This window comes from Nicotiana sylvestris, chromosome 3 (assembly GCF_000393655.2).
Source record: "Nicotiana sylvestris chromosome 3, ASM39365v2, whole genome shotgun sequence".
Lineage (NCBI taxonomy): Eukaryota > Viridiplantae > Streptophyta > Magnoliopsida > Solanales > Solanaceae > Nicotiana > Nicotiana sylvestris.
In genome coordinates this window covers 9,990,449-10,008,996 of record NC_091059.1, presented here as the reverse complement: position 1 = coordinate 10,008,996, position 18,548 = coordinate 9,990,449, and the positions used below count along the sequence as shown (strand labels likewise).

General features: G+C 38.5%; 1 protein-coding gene and 3 non-coding genes across 4 annotated transcripts; 1 reads left to right on the top strand and 3 right to left on the bottom strand.

Moving 5' to 3' along the window:
- Positions 1–9,243: 9,243 nt before the first annotated feature.
- On the bottom strand, positions 9,244–9,360 carry LOC138888880 (U5 spliceosomal RNA). The gene has a single exon (XR_011406449.1). It is a non-coding gene; the product is annotated as a U5 spliceosomal RNA (small nuclear RNA).
- A 619-nt stretch (positions 9,361–9,979) lies between these two features.
- LOC138888857 (U1 spliceosomal RNA) lies at positions 9,980–10,140 on the bottom strand. Its single transcript, XR_011406432.1, has one exon. It is a non-coding gene; the product is annotated as a U1 spliceosomal RNA (small nuclear RNA).
- Positions 10,141–10,700: 560 nt separating this feature from the next.
- On the bottom strand, positions 10,701–10,816 carry LOC138888879 (U5 spliceosomal RNA). Its single transcript, XR_011406448.1, has one exon. It is a non-coding gene; the product is annotated as a U5 spliceosomal RNA (small nuclear RNA).
- Positions 10,817–14,088: 3,272 nt separating this feature from the next.
- On the top strand, positions 14,089–17,466 carry LOC104249408 (GDSL esterase/lipase At1g71691-like). Its single transcript, XM_070168743.1, has 5 exons — positions 14,089–14,329; positions 15,274–15,407; positions 15,564–15,803; positions 16,606–16,855; positions 17,246–17,466. Exons 1-5 carry the CDS (start codon positions 14,089–14,091, stop codon positions 17,464–17,466), a joined length of 1,086 nt encoding a protein of 361 aa, XP_070024844.1.
- The last annotated feature ends 1,082 nt before the right edge of the window (positions 17,467–18,548 follow it).

Below are 18,548 nucleotides of genomic sequence, written 5' to 3'. Positions count from 1 at the left end.
ATCAACTCCGATTCTTACCAAATTTTACAGATTCAACTTAATTATTATTTTAAACCTGTACCGGGCTCCGAAACCAAAATACAGGCCCGATACACTCAAGAACACACATCATTTCATTTCAAAAAATCTTTATATTTTCCAGCAAATAATTTTCTTTAAAAATTCTTTTCTCGGGCTTGGGACTTCAGAATCCGATTTCGGGTATATGCCTGAGTCCCATATTTTTGCTACGGACCCTACGGGACCATTAGATCATGGGTCCGGGTTCGTTTACAAAGAATGTTGACCAAAGTCAACTTTAATCAATTTCAAAGGCCAAATTCATTGTTTTTCTTAAATTTCACATAAAAGCTTTCCGGAAACGTGCTCAGACTGTGCACGTAAATTGAGGTGACACAAAAGGAGGTTTTTAATACCTCGAAACACAGTTTTGACTTCTAAAACAAGAGATGACCCTTTTGGGCATCATATTCTCCACCTCTAAAATAACCGTTCGTCCTCGAACGAACATAGAAAAGTGCCTGAGTCAGTGAAAAGATGAGGATATTGGCTCCACATATTGGACTCGGACTCCCAGGTCACTGCCTCAACTGGCTGACCTCTCCACTACACACGAACTAAAGGGAAATTCTTCGATCTCAGCTGACAAACCTACCAGTCTAGAATGGATACCGGCTCCTCCTCATAGGTCAAGTCCTTGTCCAACTGGACAGTGTTGAAGTCTAACACGTGGGATGGATCGCCGTGATACTTCCGAAGCATGGACACATGAAACACTAGGTGCACAGCTAATAAACTCAGCGGCAACGCAAGTCCGTAAGCCGCCTCTCCCACTCGATTAAGAATCTCAAACGGATCGATGAATCTAGGGCTTAGCTTGCCCTTCTCCTCAAATCTCATCACGCCCTTCATGGGCGAAACCCGAAGCAATACTCGCTCTCCGACCATGAATGCCACATCACGAACCTTACTGTCGGCATAACTCTTTTGCCTGGACTGACCTGTATGAAACCTATCTTGAATGATTCTAACCTTGTCCAAGGCATCCTATAGTAGATCTGTACCAAACAACCAAGCCTCCCCCAGCTCAAACCACAAAACTAGCGATCGACACCTTCTACGATATAATGCCTCATAGGGAGCCATCTGGATGCTCAATTGATAGTTATTGTTATAGGCAAACTCTGCTAATGGCAAGAACTGATCCCAAGAACTTCCAAATTCGATAAAAATGCTCAGAGCATATTCTCCAATATCTGAAAAGTACGCTCGGATTGCTCGTCCGTCTGAGGAGTAAATGTTGTACTCAACTCGACATGCGTACCCAACTCATGTTGCACTGCCCTCTAGAAATGTGAGGTAAACTGCGTACCTCGATCATAAATGATAGACGCAGGCACACCATGAAGGCGAACGATCTCACGGATATAACTCTCTGCCAACCACTCAGAAGAATAGAAAACTGCCACAGGAATGAAATGCGCTGACTTAGTCAGCCTATCCACAATAACCCACACTGCGTCGAACTTCCTCTGAGTCTGTGGGAGTCCAACAACGAAGTCTATAGTGATACGCCCCTACTTCCACTCCGGAATCTCGATCTTCTAGAACAAACCACCAGGTATCTAATGCTCGTACTTTACCTGCTGACAATTCAAACACCGAGCTACATACGCAACAATATCCTTCCTCATCCTTCTCCACCAATAATGTTGCTGCAAATCCTGATACATCTTAGCGGCATCCAGATGACTGGAATACCGGGAACTATGGTCCTCTTCTAGAATCAACTCATGAAGTCCGTCCACATTAGGCACACAAATACGACCCTGCATCCTTAAAACTAAATCACTGCAACTTGCTCGGCACTCCTGTGTCGCACTGTGTCCCTAAGGACAAGCAAATGAAGATTATCATACTGCCAATCTCGGATACACTCAGATAATGATGAACGAGCGACTGTGCAAGCTAGCACACGGCTGGGCTCAGAAACATCCAACCTCACGAACTGATTTGCTAAAGCCTGAACATCCAAATCAAGCGGTCTCTCACCGACCGGAATATACGCAAGGTTTCCCATACTGGCTGACTTCCTACTCAAAACATCGGCCACTACATTGGCCTTCCCCGGATGATACAAGATGGTGATATCATAGTCTTTCATTAGCTCCAACTACCTCTTCTGCCTCAAATTTTTCTCCTTCTGCTTGAACAAGTATTGCAAACTTTTGTGATCCATGAACACCTCACACGACACGCTATATAAATAATGCCTCCAAATCTTCAGCGCGTGAACAATGAGTGCTAGCTCCAAATCATGAACCGGATAATTCTTCTCAATGATCTTCAACTGTCGTGAAGCATATGCAATAACCTTGCCATTCTGCATCAACACCGCACCAAGTGCAATACGTGATGCATCATAATACACGGTATATGGCCCTGAACCTATGGGCAAAACCAACATCAGCGTCATGGTCAAAGTTGTCTTAAGCTTCTGAAAGCTCGCCTCACACTCGTATGACCACCTGAATTGGGCACCCATCTGGGTCAACTTGGTCATCGGGGCTGCAATAGATGAAAACCCCTCCACAAACCGGTGGTAATAGCTCACCAAACCTAAGAAACTCCAGGTCTCTGTGGCTGATGTGGGTCTAGGCCAGTCTTTTACTACTGCAATCTTCTTAGAATCTACCTGAATACCCACTGCTATACAACATGACCCAAGAATGCAACTGAACTCAACCAAAACTCACATTTTGAAAACTTAGGATATAACTGACTGTCTCTTAGAGTCTGAAGAATGACTTGAAGATGTTGCTCGTGCTCCTATCGGCTACGAGAGTAAATCAAAATATCATCAATAAAGATAATCATAAAGGAATCCAGATAAGGCTTGAACACCCGGTTCATCAGCTCTATAAAAGTTGCTGGGGCATTTGTCAACTCAAATGACATCACTAAGAACTCATAATGCCCGTACCGAGTGCGAAAAGTTGTCTTAGGGCCATCGGATGCCCTAAACCTCAGCTGATGGTAGCCAGATCTCAAATCAATCTTCGAAAACACTTTGACACCCTGAAGATGATCAAATAAATCATCAATCCTTGGTAATGGATACTTGTTCTTTATGGTAACTTTGTTCAACTGTCGATAATCTATGCACATCCTCAACGATCCATCCTTCTTCTTAACAAACAACACCGGTGCACCCCAGGGCAAGACACTATGTCTGATGAAGCCCTTATCAAGCAATTCTTGCATATGCTCCTTCAATTCATTCAGCTCTGATGGGGCCATACGATATGGCGGAATAGAAATGGGCTAAGTGCCCGGAGCCAAATCAATGCAAAAGTCAATATCCCTATCGGGTGGCATCCCCGGCAGGTTTGAAGAAAATATGTCTGGAAACTCACGAACAACGTGCATAGAATCTATAGAAGGAATCTCAGTACTAGAATTACAAATATACGCCAAATAGGCCAAACATCCCTTATCAACCATACACCGAGCCTTCATATATGAGATAAACCTGCTGGTAGAATGACCAGGAGTCCCTCTCCACTCCAAACGAGGTAACCCCGGCAATGCTAAGGTCACGGTCTTGGCATGATAGTCCAATATAGCATGATAAGGGGATAACCAATCCATCTCCAAAATGAAAGAAGTCTACCATGTCGAGAAGTAGGAGATCGACATGGGTCTCAATACCCCCAATAACAACCACGCAAGCACAATAAATAAGATTTACCACAATAAAATCACCTACCGGTGTAGACACATATACAAGAGCACTCAAAGAATCATGAGGTACAACCAGATAAGGGGCAAAATAAGATGACACGTAGGAATATGTAGACTCCGGATCAAATAGAACTGAAGCATCTCTACTGCAAACTAAAACCATACCTGTGATAACTACATCGGATGCCTCAGCCTTAGGTCTAGCTGGAATAGCAGAACATCGAGGTTGGGCCCCACCACTCTGAACTACATCCCGAGGATAGCCTGTTGCTGGATAGCCTCCACCTCGAGCTGTCTGACCCCCACCTCTAACGGCCTGACCTCTACTTTTAATGGCCTGACCTCTACCTCTAACACCTCGACCCCTACCTCTAGCTGGCTGAGCGGGCGGTGGAACACTCGGTGCCTGAAACATGGCATAAGAACCTTAATGCTGAGAGCTGTTCGGTGCTCGAGGGAAATATCTAGTAATATGCCTCGTATCGCCACAAGTATAACAAGCCCTCGGCTGCTGGGACTGCTGACCCTGACGGCCTGAGTAACCATCCTGAAAACTTTGGAGTGGAGGTGCACTAATAGGAGCTAGTGATGCACTGTAAGGTAGCTTATCCGAATATTGCATATGAGAACCACGGCCACTGGAGCACCATGAGAAACCTGAAGTGCTGAATGAAACTGCTTGGGAAGATGGCCCTTACCAAAAGAATCCCTACCTCCAAACGAGGCATCACTGAACCTGCTAGAATGATTAGGCCTCTTGTCAGACCCCTGACCGCTCCCCTGAGCTAGAACCATCTCAACTCTCCTAGCCACATTGGTCGCATCCTGAAACGAAATCTCGCTCCCTGTCACCTTGGCCATCTGCAGTCGAATGGGCTGAGCGGGTCCCTCAATGAACCTTCTCACCCCCTCTCTCTCTCTCTCGGTGGGAAGTATAATAAGAGCATGATGGGTCAAGGCAACCAATCTGGTCTCATACTGAGTGACAGTCATAGATACCTGTTGGAGATGCTCAAACTGCCTCCAATAGTTCTCCCTCTAAGTGATAGATAGAAGCTTCTACAGAAATATTTGAGAGAACTGATCTCAAGTCAAAGCCGGTGACCTAGCTGGTCTAGCCAAACAATAATCTCTCCACCAAGTCTTGGCGGAACCTAGCAGATGGAAAGCAGCAAAGTCAACCCCATTGGTCTCCACTATCCCCATGTTCTATAAAACCTCATGACAGCTGTCTAACTAGTCCTGGGGATCCATCCTCGGTCTGAGCTTCCACACTCGGCGAAACTACGCCAACTGGCTGAGCTACTAGAATCTGAAACTGAGGAGCCATCAGCTCCGGAGTGCGAGTAGCGGGAGTTTGTGCTCCTCCCCTAGCCTGAGAGATATCTGGTGCTACAGGAAGTAAGCCTGCCTAGGTGACACTCTCTATAAGGCCTATTAGACGGACCAGAGCATCTTGGAGTACCGGGGTAGTGATGAACCTCTCTAGGACCTGAGCTAGCCCTGCTGGAACAGTCTGGGCTAGAGCCTCCTCCTCAAACTCTTCCTGAGGCTCTGCCGCTGGTGCTGTTGCTCTGGGCTGAGCCCTGCCCCTACCTGAGCCTCTAGCAGAGCCTTGGCCTCGGCCTCTGCCCCTCGTAGGAGCAGCCATTGGGGACTTGGGCTGCTGATTAGCGGATGAAGAAGCACGTGTTCTCGCCATCTACGAAAGAACAGAGTAGAAGTTCAATTAGCATTGAAAAGTCAAATCGCATGACAGAGAAGAATAGATGTGAAGTTATTCCTATACTCTGTAGTCTCTTGGGGATAAGCACATATGTCTTTGTAACGGTCCCTCAGACTCTACCTAGCTTGTTCATGAATTGTGAGACCTAAGCAACCTAGAGCTCTAATACCAACTTGTCATGACTCGAATTTCTCGCCCTCGGGAGTCGTGATGGTGCCTACGCGTGAAAGCTAGGCAAGCCAACTGTTAAGGTTTAAACCCATTAGCAATCAACCAAAATAGATATAAACAACAACTAAAGTTAAACAGATGAAAAGTGCGGAAGAGTTATAACATATTCAAATAATCCAATACATGTCTACCCACGGATCTGGTGTCACAAATTCACGAACATCTACGAATTTCTACAAACACTGGTCTAGAAAGTAAAGTACAATTGTCCTCGGAATGAAAAGAGACAGCGGAAAGCTAAAACAGGGAAGGGGGACTTCAGGTTCTGCGGGCGCCAGCAGATCTGCCTTGGTCTCCCTGGACTAAAGGCAGCTACCTCAGCTACTCATCGGGTCTAGTACCGAAATCTGCACAAAAGAGTACAGAGTGTAGCATTAGTACAACTGACCCCATATATTAATAAATATCGAGCAAAACCTCGGCGAAGTAGTGACGAGGCTAGACCACGACAACCATATAAATATGTGCAGTTAAATCATATACAAAGAGAATCGTAATAACAGGAATCAACAGAATAAGGTGGGAAGTGGACATGCTGCGGGGAATATCAGATTCTAACAATAAACCAATAAAGAAGCATAATAAACATCATATCTATATCAACAAGAATAATGACATGGTAACACGTGCACGGCATCACCCTTCGTACTTTTACTCTCGTCATCACCATATGAAACAACAAAAATGGCATGGCATCACCCTTCGTGCATTACCTCTCATAATCATGGCACGGTATTACCCTTTGTGCATTAATACTCATAATATCGCAAGGCATCACCCTTCGTGCATTACACTCATTCACAATATCATGTATGGCATCACCTTCGTGTTTTACACTCTTCCTCACCCAAATAATAGAAACAATACATCCCAGCAAGGGAATCAGCGATAACATCCCGGCAAGGGAATCAATAATATCAACAATAACATCCCAGCAAGGGAATCAGTTATAACCAATTTCATTTTCAACAGTTAACATCACAAAATAAGTCTCAACTTGAGTCAATACTCAACAATGGTCACTTACCAAGAAATTATCATAAGCCTTGTCCAACATCGATAATTATCAATTTAAACATGGACAGTGCATAATAGAGTCATAACAATAATGGTATAACAATCACGGGCATTCTTGACACCAACGTATAGGTACTCGTCACCACACCTATACGTAGTACTCAATACTAACACATAGCAAATAAGACCACAACTCATATTCCCTCAAGCTAAGGTTAGGCCAAACACTTACCTCAATTCCACGGACAAGATTAAGCCTCAATTACCGCTTTACCTCTCGGTTCTACTTACAATCCACTTGTATCTAGTCATAATTTACTTAATAACATTAATAAATGCTAAATAAACCAATTCTAATGTATGAAAATAGGTTTCCCATTGTTTTTCCCAAAAAGTCAAAAATCGACCCCCAACCCGCTTGGTCAAAACCCGAAGTTCGAACCTAAACCCGATTACCCATTCACTTATGAACTCAAATATGCAATTAGTTTTGAAATCCGACCTTAAATTAAGGTCCAAGTTTTCAATATTTGAAAATCCTAATTTCTACTCAAAAACACCCAATTTTCCCATGAAAACCTAAGATTTTGAAGTGAAATTATGTAAAAAGATAGATTAGATTGAAGAAAATGAGTTAGAAACCACTTACTTATGATTCGGAGAAGTTTGAGCCTTTGAAAAACCTTCTAAGGATGTTTAGGGTTTGAGAAAGTTGTAAAATGATGAAAAATCCCGTCTGAAATCTCACTTAACAGGTACAGTTATCGCAATTTCGATCAGGGGTTCGCAATTGCGAACCTTTTGAAATCCTGCTATCTTCGCATTTGTGAAGGAAACGTCGCAATTGCGATGTGACAGCCTTCGCATTTTCCAGCCCTGAGCTCGTATTTGCGATGAGGGCCTGCCCAGGCTTGGTTTGCAATTGCGACATTTTGATCGCATTTCCCAGGCCTGACCACTTCGGAATTGCGAAGCCTGATCTCGCAATTGCAAGATCAGAGGCCTGCGCAAAATACCAAATGCACAACTGCATTTTCCTACGTCCAAATCACCCCGTGGCCTATCCAAAACTAACCCGAGCCCTCGGGGATCCAAACCAAACTTGCACACAAGCCTAAAAATATCATACGGACTTACTTGTGCGATCAAATCATCAAAATAACATCAACAATTACGAATTTAACCTCAAATTTATGAAATTCTTTAAGAACATTGAAATTTTCATTTTCTCAACTAAAGGTCCGATTTATACCAAATCAACTCCGATTCTTATCAAATTTCACAGATTCGACTTAATTATTATTTTAAACTTGTACGGGGGTCCAGAACCAAAATTAGGGGCCCGATACCCTCAAGAACACGCATCATTTCATTTGAAAAAGTCTTTATATTTTCCAGCAAATAATTTTCTTTAAAAATTCTTTTCTCGAGCTAGGGACTTCAGAATTCGATTTTGGGCATACGCCCGAGTCCTATATTTTACTACGGACCCTACAGGACTGTCAGATCACGGGTCTGGGTCCGTTTACCAAGAATGTTGATCAAGGTCAACTTTAATCAATTTTGAAGGCTAAATTCATTATTTTTCTTAAATTTCACATAAAAGCTTTCCGGAAACGCGCCCGGACTGTACAAGCAAATCGAGGTAAAAGTAAATGAGGTTTTTAAGACCTCAGAACACAGTTTTGACTTCTAAAATAAGAGATGGCCCTTTTGGGTCATCACACTTTGTTTCTTGTTGTGCCAGGATATAAGAGATTTTCCAAGTAATTGGCACGTTTCACTTGTGCTTTTCCTGTCAATTTTATCTCCTACAAAATCTGCATCTGAAAAACCTTTGAGATCAAAAGTATCTAAACTTTCGCACCATAATCAATAGTCAACTGTCCCTATCATATATCTGATGATAGGTTTAACATCAGTCAAGTGAGATTCTTTAGGAGCTGACTGATATCTTGCACATTTGCAAACGCTAAACATAATGTCTGGTCAACTAGCAATAAGATAGAGTAGAGAGCCAATCATACCTTGATACATTGTTTCATCAACACTCTTACCGTCTTTATCTTTATCCAAGGTAGTTGACGGACTCATAGGTATTCCTACGGCCTTGCGTTGGACATGCCAAATTTTTTGATGAGTTTTTTTATATATTTTGTTTGACTATGCCTTGTCACAATTAGGAAGGATTTATCTCTGTTCACAATTATTAGAACACAATGATCAAAGCTTAACAATCAGATTAGTCACGGAAAGAACTCCCTAATGACTAGACAAAGCTAGCTATCCGACTTGGAGAATTGAATCTCTATCCTCAGAAGATTTATTGCTAGTCTAGATGATGAGGATGTTCTGTTTTGGTTTTCGACTGCTAGGAGCTCTATGTCCAAGCTTTCTTTTATCTTTCTTTTTTGAGAGTTTTACTTGGTAATTACATTTTTTTAATTACGGAAAAAATACCATCATAAAACCTCAATAACCTTTCATGTCACTTTGGAATATCACATTGAAACTAGATTTGTAGGGGTACTCAAAGAAGAGAACCCCTCCAAAAATTAGCGTATGCCACTAAGTTCAGCCTGCACACGGTATTCTTTAGTAAAAGGCGAAAGAATAGTTCGCTTTGGGCTCACTGCATGGCTGCGTGAGTTTGTCACACTACTTGTGCTAACATTTTATATGTAACAAAAAGTTTGGGTTTATTCTTTTTATTTCGATGTGGGAGACTCTGCACTCTTTTCTTTTGCCAAGTCCTATTGAACTTTGTTAGCATCAAAGTATAGGTCTGCTTATTCTTTTTCTTCTTCAATCTCCTCTAACATTTCCTTCACTTAATGATGTGGTTGAAAGTCTGCATCTCAAATAGAAGCGGCTTTCTTATTCTGTCTCCTTCATCATTTGATTCATTTGCATAGTATTTAAGCTTTGATTTGTTTTGGTTTCTTGTTGATTTAGAAGAAATAAATGCTCATAACCTGATTATGATGAAATGTTGCATAGGATACCTATAAATAAGAGGGTGTGTCATGTTATATTACTGGATTCATCTGAATCTAGTAGTTAAATTCACTAAAATTGCAACTGAATCCATAACTTTAAAATAAAATAGGTTCAATACTAAGAACTTTAAACGTTGAACTTATAAAGTTTTTATTTATGAATTCGAACAAATAGATGATCATCAGCTGAAATGTCGCAGAACTATGTAGAACTACGAATCTCAAATACCATTGAGTAGAAAAACTTTAGGTGAAGAATTGGGTAGCGGCCGCGTGAACGCAGGCCCCCGCTAGCACAAATTATGACGTAGGCTCGGCCACTTGGGTCGACCTTAGGCAAGTACCCCTCCAAAGTGCAATGGAGGTCACCAACCTAGGCCATGAGTCTTATTGATCGCCCATTGACCCCGTCCAGGTAAGTATGTTTAACGTAGCTCCTTGCCATGGTTCTATACCCCTCCAACTACCTGTTTTTTCATTTTGCCAGCCGATGAGGGACATCTAGTGCTTAATCTATCCTTCTTATATTCTTTCCGAAACATTTTTTTTGGGTCAATCTTCAAAACAATTTATTGTTACTGAATGTTGTTTATTTCAAGTATAATTAAGATGCTTATCCATATAATAATTTTATGTACAAACATATAACCCCTTGCTTTCCTTTTCCCCTTCAATTTAATATCACACGAAGATATGAAAAAGGGCAGAATGAAATTAGTTGGAGATTAATGTGGTTTTGTTTATAGGTAGAAGTTAACTTTAAGAGAACTTTTTGTAAGATTGTATTAGAGTACTTGACATTGCATACAAAAGCCTAATTTAACTCTTGTTGCTTCTGAATGCTTTCCTTCTATTAAACAAATACAGTGATAAATTATCATTTTCATTCAAAAAAGATTAACATAGAAAAACAAACAAAGTCTTCCAATTAATTCAACTTACAACCCTATGTATCATCAAAGATTAAAACTGGAGTTGTAGGGGGCACTCAATTTGAGAACCCCTCCAAAAATTGGCGTATGCCACTGAATGCAGCGCGCGCACGGTATTCTTTAGTAAAAGGCGAAAGAATAGTTCGCTTTGTGCTCACTGCGTGGCTGCGTGAGTTTTGTAGTCTACTTAAGTAACCTTTTATATCTAACAAGAAGTTTGGCTTAATCTTTCTTTTACGATGTGGGAGTCAGACAGTCTCTTCTTCTTCATTCGAATAGTTCTTTTGTTCATTTCAGGTTCTTGATGACTAGGAAGAAAGCTGAATGTATGCTAATATCTTGATTATCCAATGCAGGTTTTGCTTTGAAGTATATAATGGAGGATCCAATTGACTGAATCAGAAAACAAAGCAGCTGCCTCCTGCCACTTAATACGAATCAGTATTTCCACTCACGCGCGAAAATAGGTATAGGCTACTCAAATTATGAACTATTACAAAAATAGATATTTGAAATCGACTAAACCGACCAAATCGTACTGTACCAAACAGATTTTTATGTTTCTATTAATAAAATCGTATGCTTTTATATAAATTTACAACCGGACCGATAATTCGGGTAGATTTTTTATTTTATGAAAATAAACCGAAAAAATACCAAACCATACCGAATAAATTTACATGTGGAAAATATATATGTTACGTTTAAAAATAATAATTAAATTTTCCCTTGGGCTTAGGAATTATGAAAAATGTTACAAGCCAACAAGTAATTAAAATCAGAACACTAATTCCCAAATCTAATATGCTACTCCTACTGCAATTAAATTATTTCTAACATATTCACTAGCAAGACACAAAGTATTCTAGCAGTTATGAGTAGCAAACTACTATGTATTGAATATGGTTCCTTTCGTATAATTTAGATTTATCTTTTTGAATATTATAGACTTTATTCATGAGTCACACCTTAGCTAAAAAAAAATTTACTCGTGTGATTTATCTTTTCTGTCTTTACTTAGTTTCTTTTACACTGTTGTAGAGTAGTTGATGGATCTATATTTTGGTCATCTTTTATATTTTCTTAATTCATCACCATTTAAACAGTAAAATTATCTAGAGAGTTTTGCTAAGTCCTATAAAAATATGTATGTTATGACATTTTACTTTTACTAGTGATTTTTACATGATATTTAAAAAAATACCAAATATTAACTGAGTTGTACCGATACCGAAGAGAAACCGACATGATTGGACGGTTTAAAAAAGTCTAATTTTGGTTATACATAATAGAACAACCGAAAAATTAATATAGTACAAATTTTATAAAATAACCGACCGAAAAATTAGTATAGTACAAATTTCAAGGTATAAATACATACATATACAAGATTTTTACTGAAGCTTACGGGTCCAGTGACCCCTCGTATATATTGTTACAAGTAGGTTCGCCTCTGATTGTAATTGAAAGAATCTTTCCATGTAATACCCTTTTAACCTGTATGTAACTTCATCAATATAGCCAAACAGAAGTTATAAGTGTCACACCTCCCTTTTACATACCGTCGAAAGAGAAATAAGGGAGTTTTTTTAATATAAGTGACATTATTCGAAATGAGATTATTTATTTATCAGAGCCGCCACTTGGAATATTTTAATTGGTGTCCTAAATCACCGGTTTATTTTAAATCCCAAATGCTGTCACACCCCTTTTTTTACCCCTCCAAAAGAGATATGCGTGTTATAGATTGTGGGTTAAAGAGCTTTTCCAATTAAAGTGACAAATTTGAAATAAGGATTATTTTATTTACAGAATCGCCACTTGGAACTGATTTTTGCCGGTGTTCCAAGTCACCTTTTATTTGAATCCCTATTCAAAGGAAGGTTTGACTCTATTATTATTGGTCTGCGAAAACAAAGTCCGGATAAGGAATTCTGCTGACCGGGGAGAAGGTGTAAGGCATTCCCCGAGTCCCGTGGTTCTAGCACAGTCGCTTTATTGACTACATTTGGCTTGAATTAATTCTTTAATTGCTCATCTTAGAACCTATGTACATTTTTACCTTTTACTGCTTTTTACTTGCTTGATTATTCGTGATTATGGAATTATCTTGAAACGAGTCACGCGTACGTGTACTCATTTTGTTTGGTATGTCAAAGTCATGTCACGCGTACGTGTACACAACTAATAACACTTAATTATTTAAGGTTACTTGGCCAAATTTGCACGGACGCATACCTTAATTTTAATTTTTGGGAATCGTAATTATGTTATGCGAACGTGTACACAATCGCGATAATTGATTAAAGGTGTGCCTAAAGCATGCTATGATATTCAAAAGTTAGTTATTCTTTAAACTAGTTTGAGATTCATTGTGTGGTTATTAATTATAAATATAGAATTATTGCGAAGATGTATGACTTCAGCTACCATGAAATTATTTATAAAAAATGATACTTGAAGTCGAAGCTAATGTTACAATCTGACCTTCAAGAATTAGATAAACAATCTATAAATTAAATAAAATAAAACAATTCCCTACATTAAACTTATCGACTATTCCTACCAACTTAAGATATCAAACCAACGAAAAAGGCAAGGAAAGACAAATATAATTACTATATTACAAGGACATGCTTACCGTAATTGATAAAGAAACAAAAGTTGAGACATTGAACTTATAGAAATAGGCAGAGGTGGGCAGCAAATAAATTAGAATTAACTGGGCTTTGCAATACTAGCTCAATCGCATGGGGGTAAAGGTTCATTTTCCTCACATTCACATACAAGCTTTCCCCAAATGAGAGAGTAATCTGCCACCATATATCATGCCTCAAGCACAGGCGTCCAAACTCAACATAACTGAGTATGAGATTACAACAATTGACTACTCATTAAGTTTGCATAAATGATCAAAGTGAACAATTAATCACATAAATGAGTTCATTTACATATCATATTATTGTTAAGTTGCTGCACACTAATTACCAACGGATTAAAATGAACCAAATAGCACCATAAAACATGTATGACCACATAGCAAAGGATGAACTCCAATTGACCAAATAAAGCAATATTGTTCACAACTCAAGAGTAAACAGGGAACCAACAATATGCAAATCTCATGAAAGAACTCGCTAAACAAATGGAAAAAGAAGTAATAAAGAAATAACTAATCAAAACATGTAAAAAAACAATTCCAACCAAAACAACAAATTAAGAATTCAAACATTTACATCAAATCTGAAACAAGATCGAACCTTTACAGTTGTAAGTGTTATCGAATCGTCAAGCAAACGAGAACCTCGAACAGGAAACCAAATGCCTTGTCGGAACCTCAAGGAACCTTGACTAAACCGCCTCGAACTCAGCTTGTTTGTAGTGATTGACAGAGTAGGAAGGAGCTGCTGGTTTTGGATGAAAGACTACAGCTATCGTGATGGTTTTCAGACTATTTTCTGAGGGGAAGAAGTGGCGATTTCACTGCTGTTATGGGGGTCATTTTTGGCATGATTATGCAGTTGCTTGGAGCTGTTTTTGGCAGAAACTTCAGCTGCTGTTTTGGCTCTATTTCGGGAGGGTTTGGTGGCTGAATTGTCGTGTTTTTGGTCACTTCTTTGGAGCTGTTTTTATGGGAGTTTCAGCTGATTGTCTATGGCTTTTTGGAGCTCTTTTGGACTGTTTTTGTGTAGATTTTTTCGGGTTGCTTTTCAGTGAGTTGCTGGAGTTTCATTTGGTTGATTTTTACAGCTGATTGCAGGAGAAAGAGTTGCTAGTTTTAATCTAGAAAATGGTGATGTTTCCTCGCCGCTTGTGTGCATTTTTTATAGAGTTTTTTTTTTTGGGGATGTGAATTGGAGAGCAAGAGTCAAAAAAATGTGTGTTGTGCGTTATCTTTTTGTGCCAATTCAAAGAATCACAATAATATGGTGCCTCTAGTAAAAAACGTGATGGGGAGGGAGTAAATTCAAAAGTTGTTAAAGTCCAAATAGTCCCACTAAATTGAAAAACATATCCCATAATTTGTTATGGAAAAGATTCTCTTCTATAAAATGGTAGAAATGAATTGAAGAGATTATTTTATTTTTTTGGAAATTTTAAAGAACAAGAGACAAAATAGGGTAGTAGACCACGTGAGAGAGTGTAGGATTTGGAATTATGTAATCAATAAATAAAATAAAATACTACTACTATTACTAAATTAAAAATAATAAAATAGACATAGTAACTGTTCAATATTTATTTGGTTGAAATTTCTAACGTAGAAATCGACTAAACTACATGGAAACAATATTTTTTTTCAAACTTTTCGTTCTTTTGCAAGAATAAAGCTGCTACTTAGAAAAATATAACTCTTTTTGTAATTTTTGATTTTCTTAGGTAAAACCTGTAAAGGTGAAATAAACATTAAATATATAAATTAGACTTTAAAATATTTATACTAAAAAAAGTATAAAAATTCAAATATGGTCAAAAATTAGGTGCTCACAATAAGAATGGCTAGATTGATATACTGTGCTCATTACTGCCTAAAGGGAATATAATTAAGTAATATAATAATAATTGAGCAAGAAAACAAATCAGAAAATTAATATTAACACTTAATTGGCTTGTACATGCACAGCTGAACTGCTAGGACTGCCACTCATTCCAGCATACACAGAAGCTTCAGCAGATACTTCAGGAGATAAAATGCGCTATGGAGTGAACTATGCTTCTGCTGCTGCTGGGATTCTTGATATTACTGGCAGAAACTTTGTAAGTTCTTAATTATTGCATTTGCTAATTAATATACTCATATTTATTTCGATACGATGACAATATTGCAGTTGTTATTGATCAAGAAGAAAATCCAACAAGGAACTTAAATTAATAATTATTTGAGTTTTGTTAATTTTGGATATTATATTCCAGGTTGGGAGAATTCCATTCAATCGGCAAATCAAGAACTTTGAGAACACACTTGATCAAATCACAGATAATCTTGGTGCACCAGATGTAGCACAAGCATTAGCCAAATGCATGTTCTTTGTTGGAATGGGAAGCAATGACTACCTCAACAATTATCTAATGCCTAATTATGATACTAAGAATCGTTATAATCCTCAGCAATATGCCAATCTCTTGGTTCAACAATATAGCCAACAGCTTACTGTAAGATATATATATTTCTTCCTTTATTTATTTTTTATCCTTTAACGGGAGCTTTGGAGGCAACAGTAAAGTTGTCTCCATGTGACCTATATAGGTCACGGGCAGTGGCGGAGCCAGAATTTTCGTTAAGGGGTGTCAAAATATATAAAAGTAAACATACAAGGAAATTAAGCAGAGTCAATACAATGTATATATACATATAATTTATTTTTTTACCTAACTACACAGTGTATTTTTCCCACGAAGGGGTGTCATTTGACACCTCTTCCTATAAGGTGGCTCCGCCACTGGTCACGGGTACTAGCCATAGAAGCAGTCATTAGTACTTGTATTAGGGTTTTGAGGGGAGTTTTGAAACAACGGTAAAGTTGTCTCAGTATGACCGATAGGTCATGGGTTCAAGTCATGGAAAAAGCTCTACTGTTTACATCACCCCTTGGGGTCTGGCTTTTTCGCGGACCCTGCATAAATGTAGGATGCTTCGTGCACTGTGCTGCCTGTCCTTTTTTTTATTATTCTTTTTTTTCTTCATAGATACCTCGGAGCAATGGTAAAATTGTCTTTGTGTGACCAATAGATCATGGTTTTCGAGCAACGGAAGCAGACATTTATGCTTGCATTAGGATAGGTTGTCTGCATCACGCCCCTTGGGGTATGGCCCTTCCCCAAACCCTACGTGAGTACGAGATACTTTGTGTACTGGGCTGGCGTATCCTTTTTTTTAATGCTTTTTTTCTTTATGAATACCTTCTTTTACTATCTAATTAATGTTATTATATTATTTATTTATTTTAAATTGCAGAGATTGTATAATTTGGGAGCAAGAAAATTTGTGATTGGTGGAGTAGGACTAATGGGTTGTATTCCAAGTATTCTTGCACAGGGTAATGGTAATGTGTGCTCAGAGGAAGTGAATCAGCTTGTTTTGCCATTCAGTAACAATGTTAAGTCAATGCTTAGCAACTTAAATACCAATCTTCCTGGTTCAAAATTCATCTACGCTGACATTAAGAATATGTTCCAAGATCTCCTTACCAATTACAGACGATATGGTAAGTAAATATTTACAACTTTCCTTATCTAATTATTTCTTCTTATGATATTGAACTCATGAGAAGCCCTTTGGATAGTTCATTTCCGTTATTGTATTTCTCTGTTGTTACTATTTGGTACTACTTATTCTTTTCTCCCTCCTTTTCTTTCTTTTTCTTCTTCTTCTTCCTCTCCTTCTCACCTTTTCTGAGTCAAGCGACTATTGGAAACAACTTCTCTAAGTTCACTCGGTAGGGCTAAGGTCTGCATATACACTACTCTCCCCAGACCCCACCTGTAGGAATATAATGGGTCTGTTGTTATTGTTATTGTTGTTGTTGAGAAGCCTTTTGGAGTAACATGAATATTTAGAATTTATATAGCCGACTCAGACTTGTTTGTAATTGCAGGATTTAGTGTGATAAATAGAGGGTGCTGCGGAATAGGGAGAAACAGAGGACAAATAACATGTTTACCATTGCAAACACCATGTCCAAACAGAGATCAATACATATTTTGGGATGCATTTCACCCAACTGAAGCAGTGAATATCTTATTTGGAAGGAGAGCTTTTAATGGTGGTCCTGAGCTTGTTTATCCTATCAACATTCAGCAGCTTGCTGCTCTTTAATTTAAGCTTAATTCCATATATTTTGTCTGTGTGTGTGTGTGTGTATTTTGCTATATTTAGTTGAGAAAATATTCTGACTGTGTAGAGCTGGAAATTGCAGCAAAACCTGAGGCAGTTTCTCTTGTACTAAACTACTAATGGGATGTGTTAGGATTGGAAAATATGTTTTTTTGTCTCTGCACATTTAAATGCTCAGTTTTTGTTGCCTATTACTAACAACACCCCCGGGCCTCAAATCATAAACTTCAAATTCTTGCTCCGTCTCTAAACACATACAACCAGGGGCGTACGCAAAAAATTTTATAAGCGGTGTCGATATTTAAAGACATGATCAACTGAACGAATTATTGTAATGATATCGTATTAAAAATTCAAAACCACAAATTATAATATATGAATAAAACAAAATTCATGTACATTACAATTCTACTTGACAAGTTTTCAATATTTTAAATGTATTATAATAGTCTTGTTAGAATTAATACTAAATACTTTTTTATATAATGCATCAAACATCACTCAAAAACACGCCATTCATTTGATTCTGCAAATAGCATGCCCAATTCTCAAAATCGCAACTTGCACCTAATAGCTAAAATAATTACCTTTAAAATAATTTATTGTGGCTCAAATATTGTAAGCACATCATGAGTTAGTGGTTTTGTTTTCCTTTTATCTTTTTAGCCGTGATTAAAAAGATCTAAAAAGACTAAGAACTATCACAACTGGGAATCGAACTCCAGATCCTTCTAAGAAAGGAACATCGCCCGACCAACTAAGCTAGGAGCATATTCTGTTAGGCAGTGTCACTTTATTTTATTTGTAAGCACTTATCTTTGCATATCAGTTAGTACTCATATATTGTCACGACTCGGATTTTCCACCCTCGAGAGTCGTGATGACGCCGACTATTAGGAGCTAGGCAAGACAATTATTTATTACCTCTTTTAGCAAACATCGACATTATTAAAAACAACGAAACATTTAATAGAAAAGCGGAAGTCTTGAATATAAATAAACTGAAAGCAATGCGGAAGTCCAATACAACTCTACCCAAGAACTGGAGTCACAAACTCACGAAC

What these genes read in the sequence shown, in the direction of transcription:
- LOC104249408 (XM_070168743.1), top strand. Translation starts at nt 14,089, where the DNA reads ATGGTTTTCAGACTATTTTCTGAGGGGAAGAAGTGGCGATTTCACTGC. An exon ending in TTTTGGAGCTCTTTTGGACT is followed by an intron (nt 14,330 to 15,273) that starts GTTTTTGTGTAG and finishes GTACATGCACAG; the next exon opens with CTGAACTGCTAGGACTGCCA. An exon ending in TACCAATTACAGACGATATG is followed by an intron (nt 16,856 to 17,245) that starts GTAAGTAAATAT and finishes TTGTAATTGCAG; the next exon opens with GATTTAGTGTGATAAATAGA.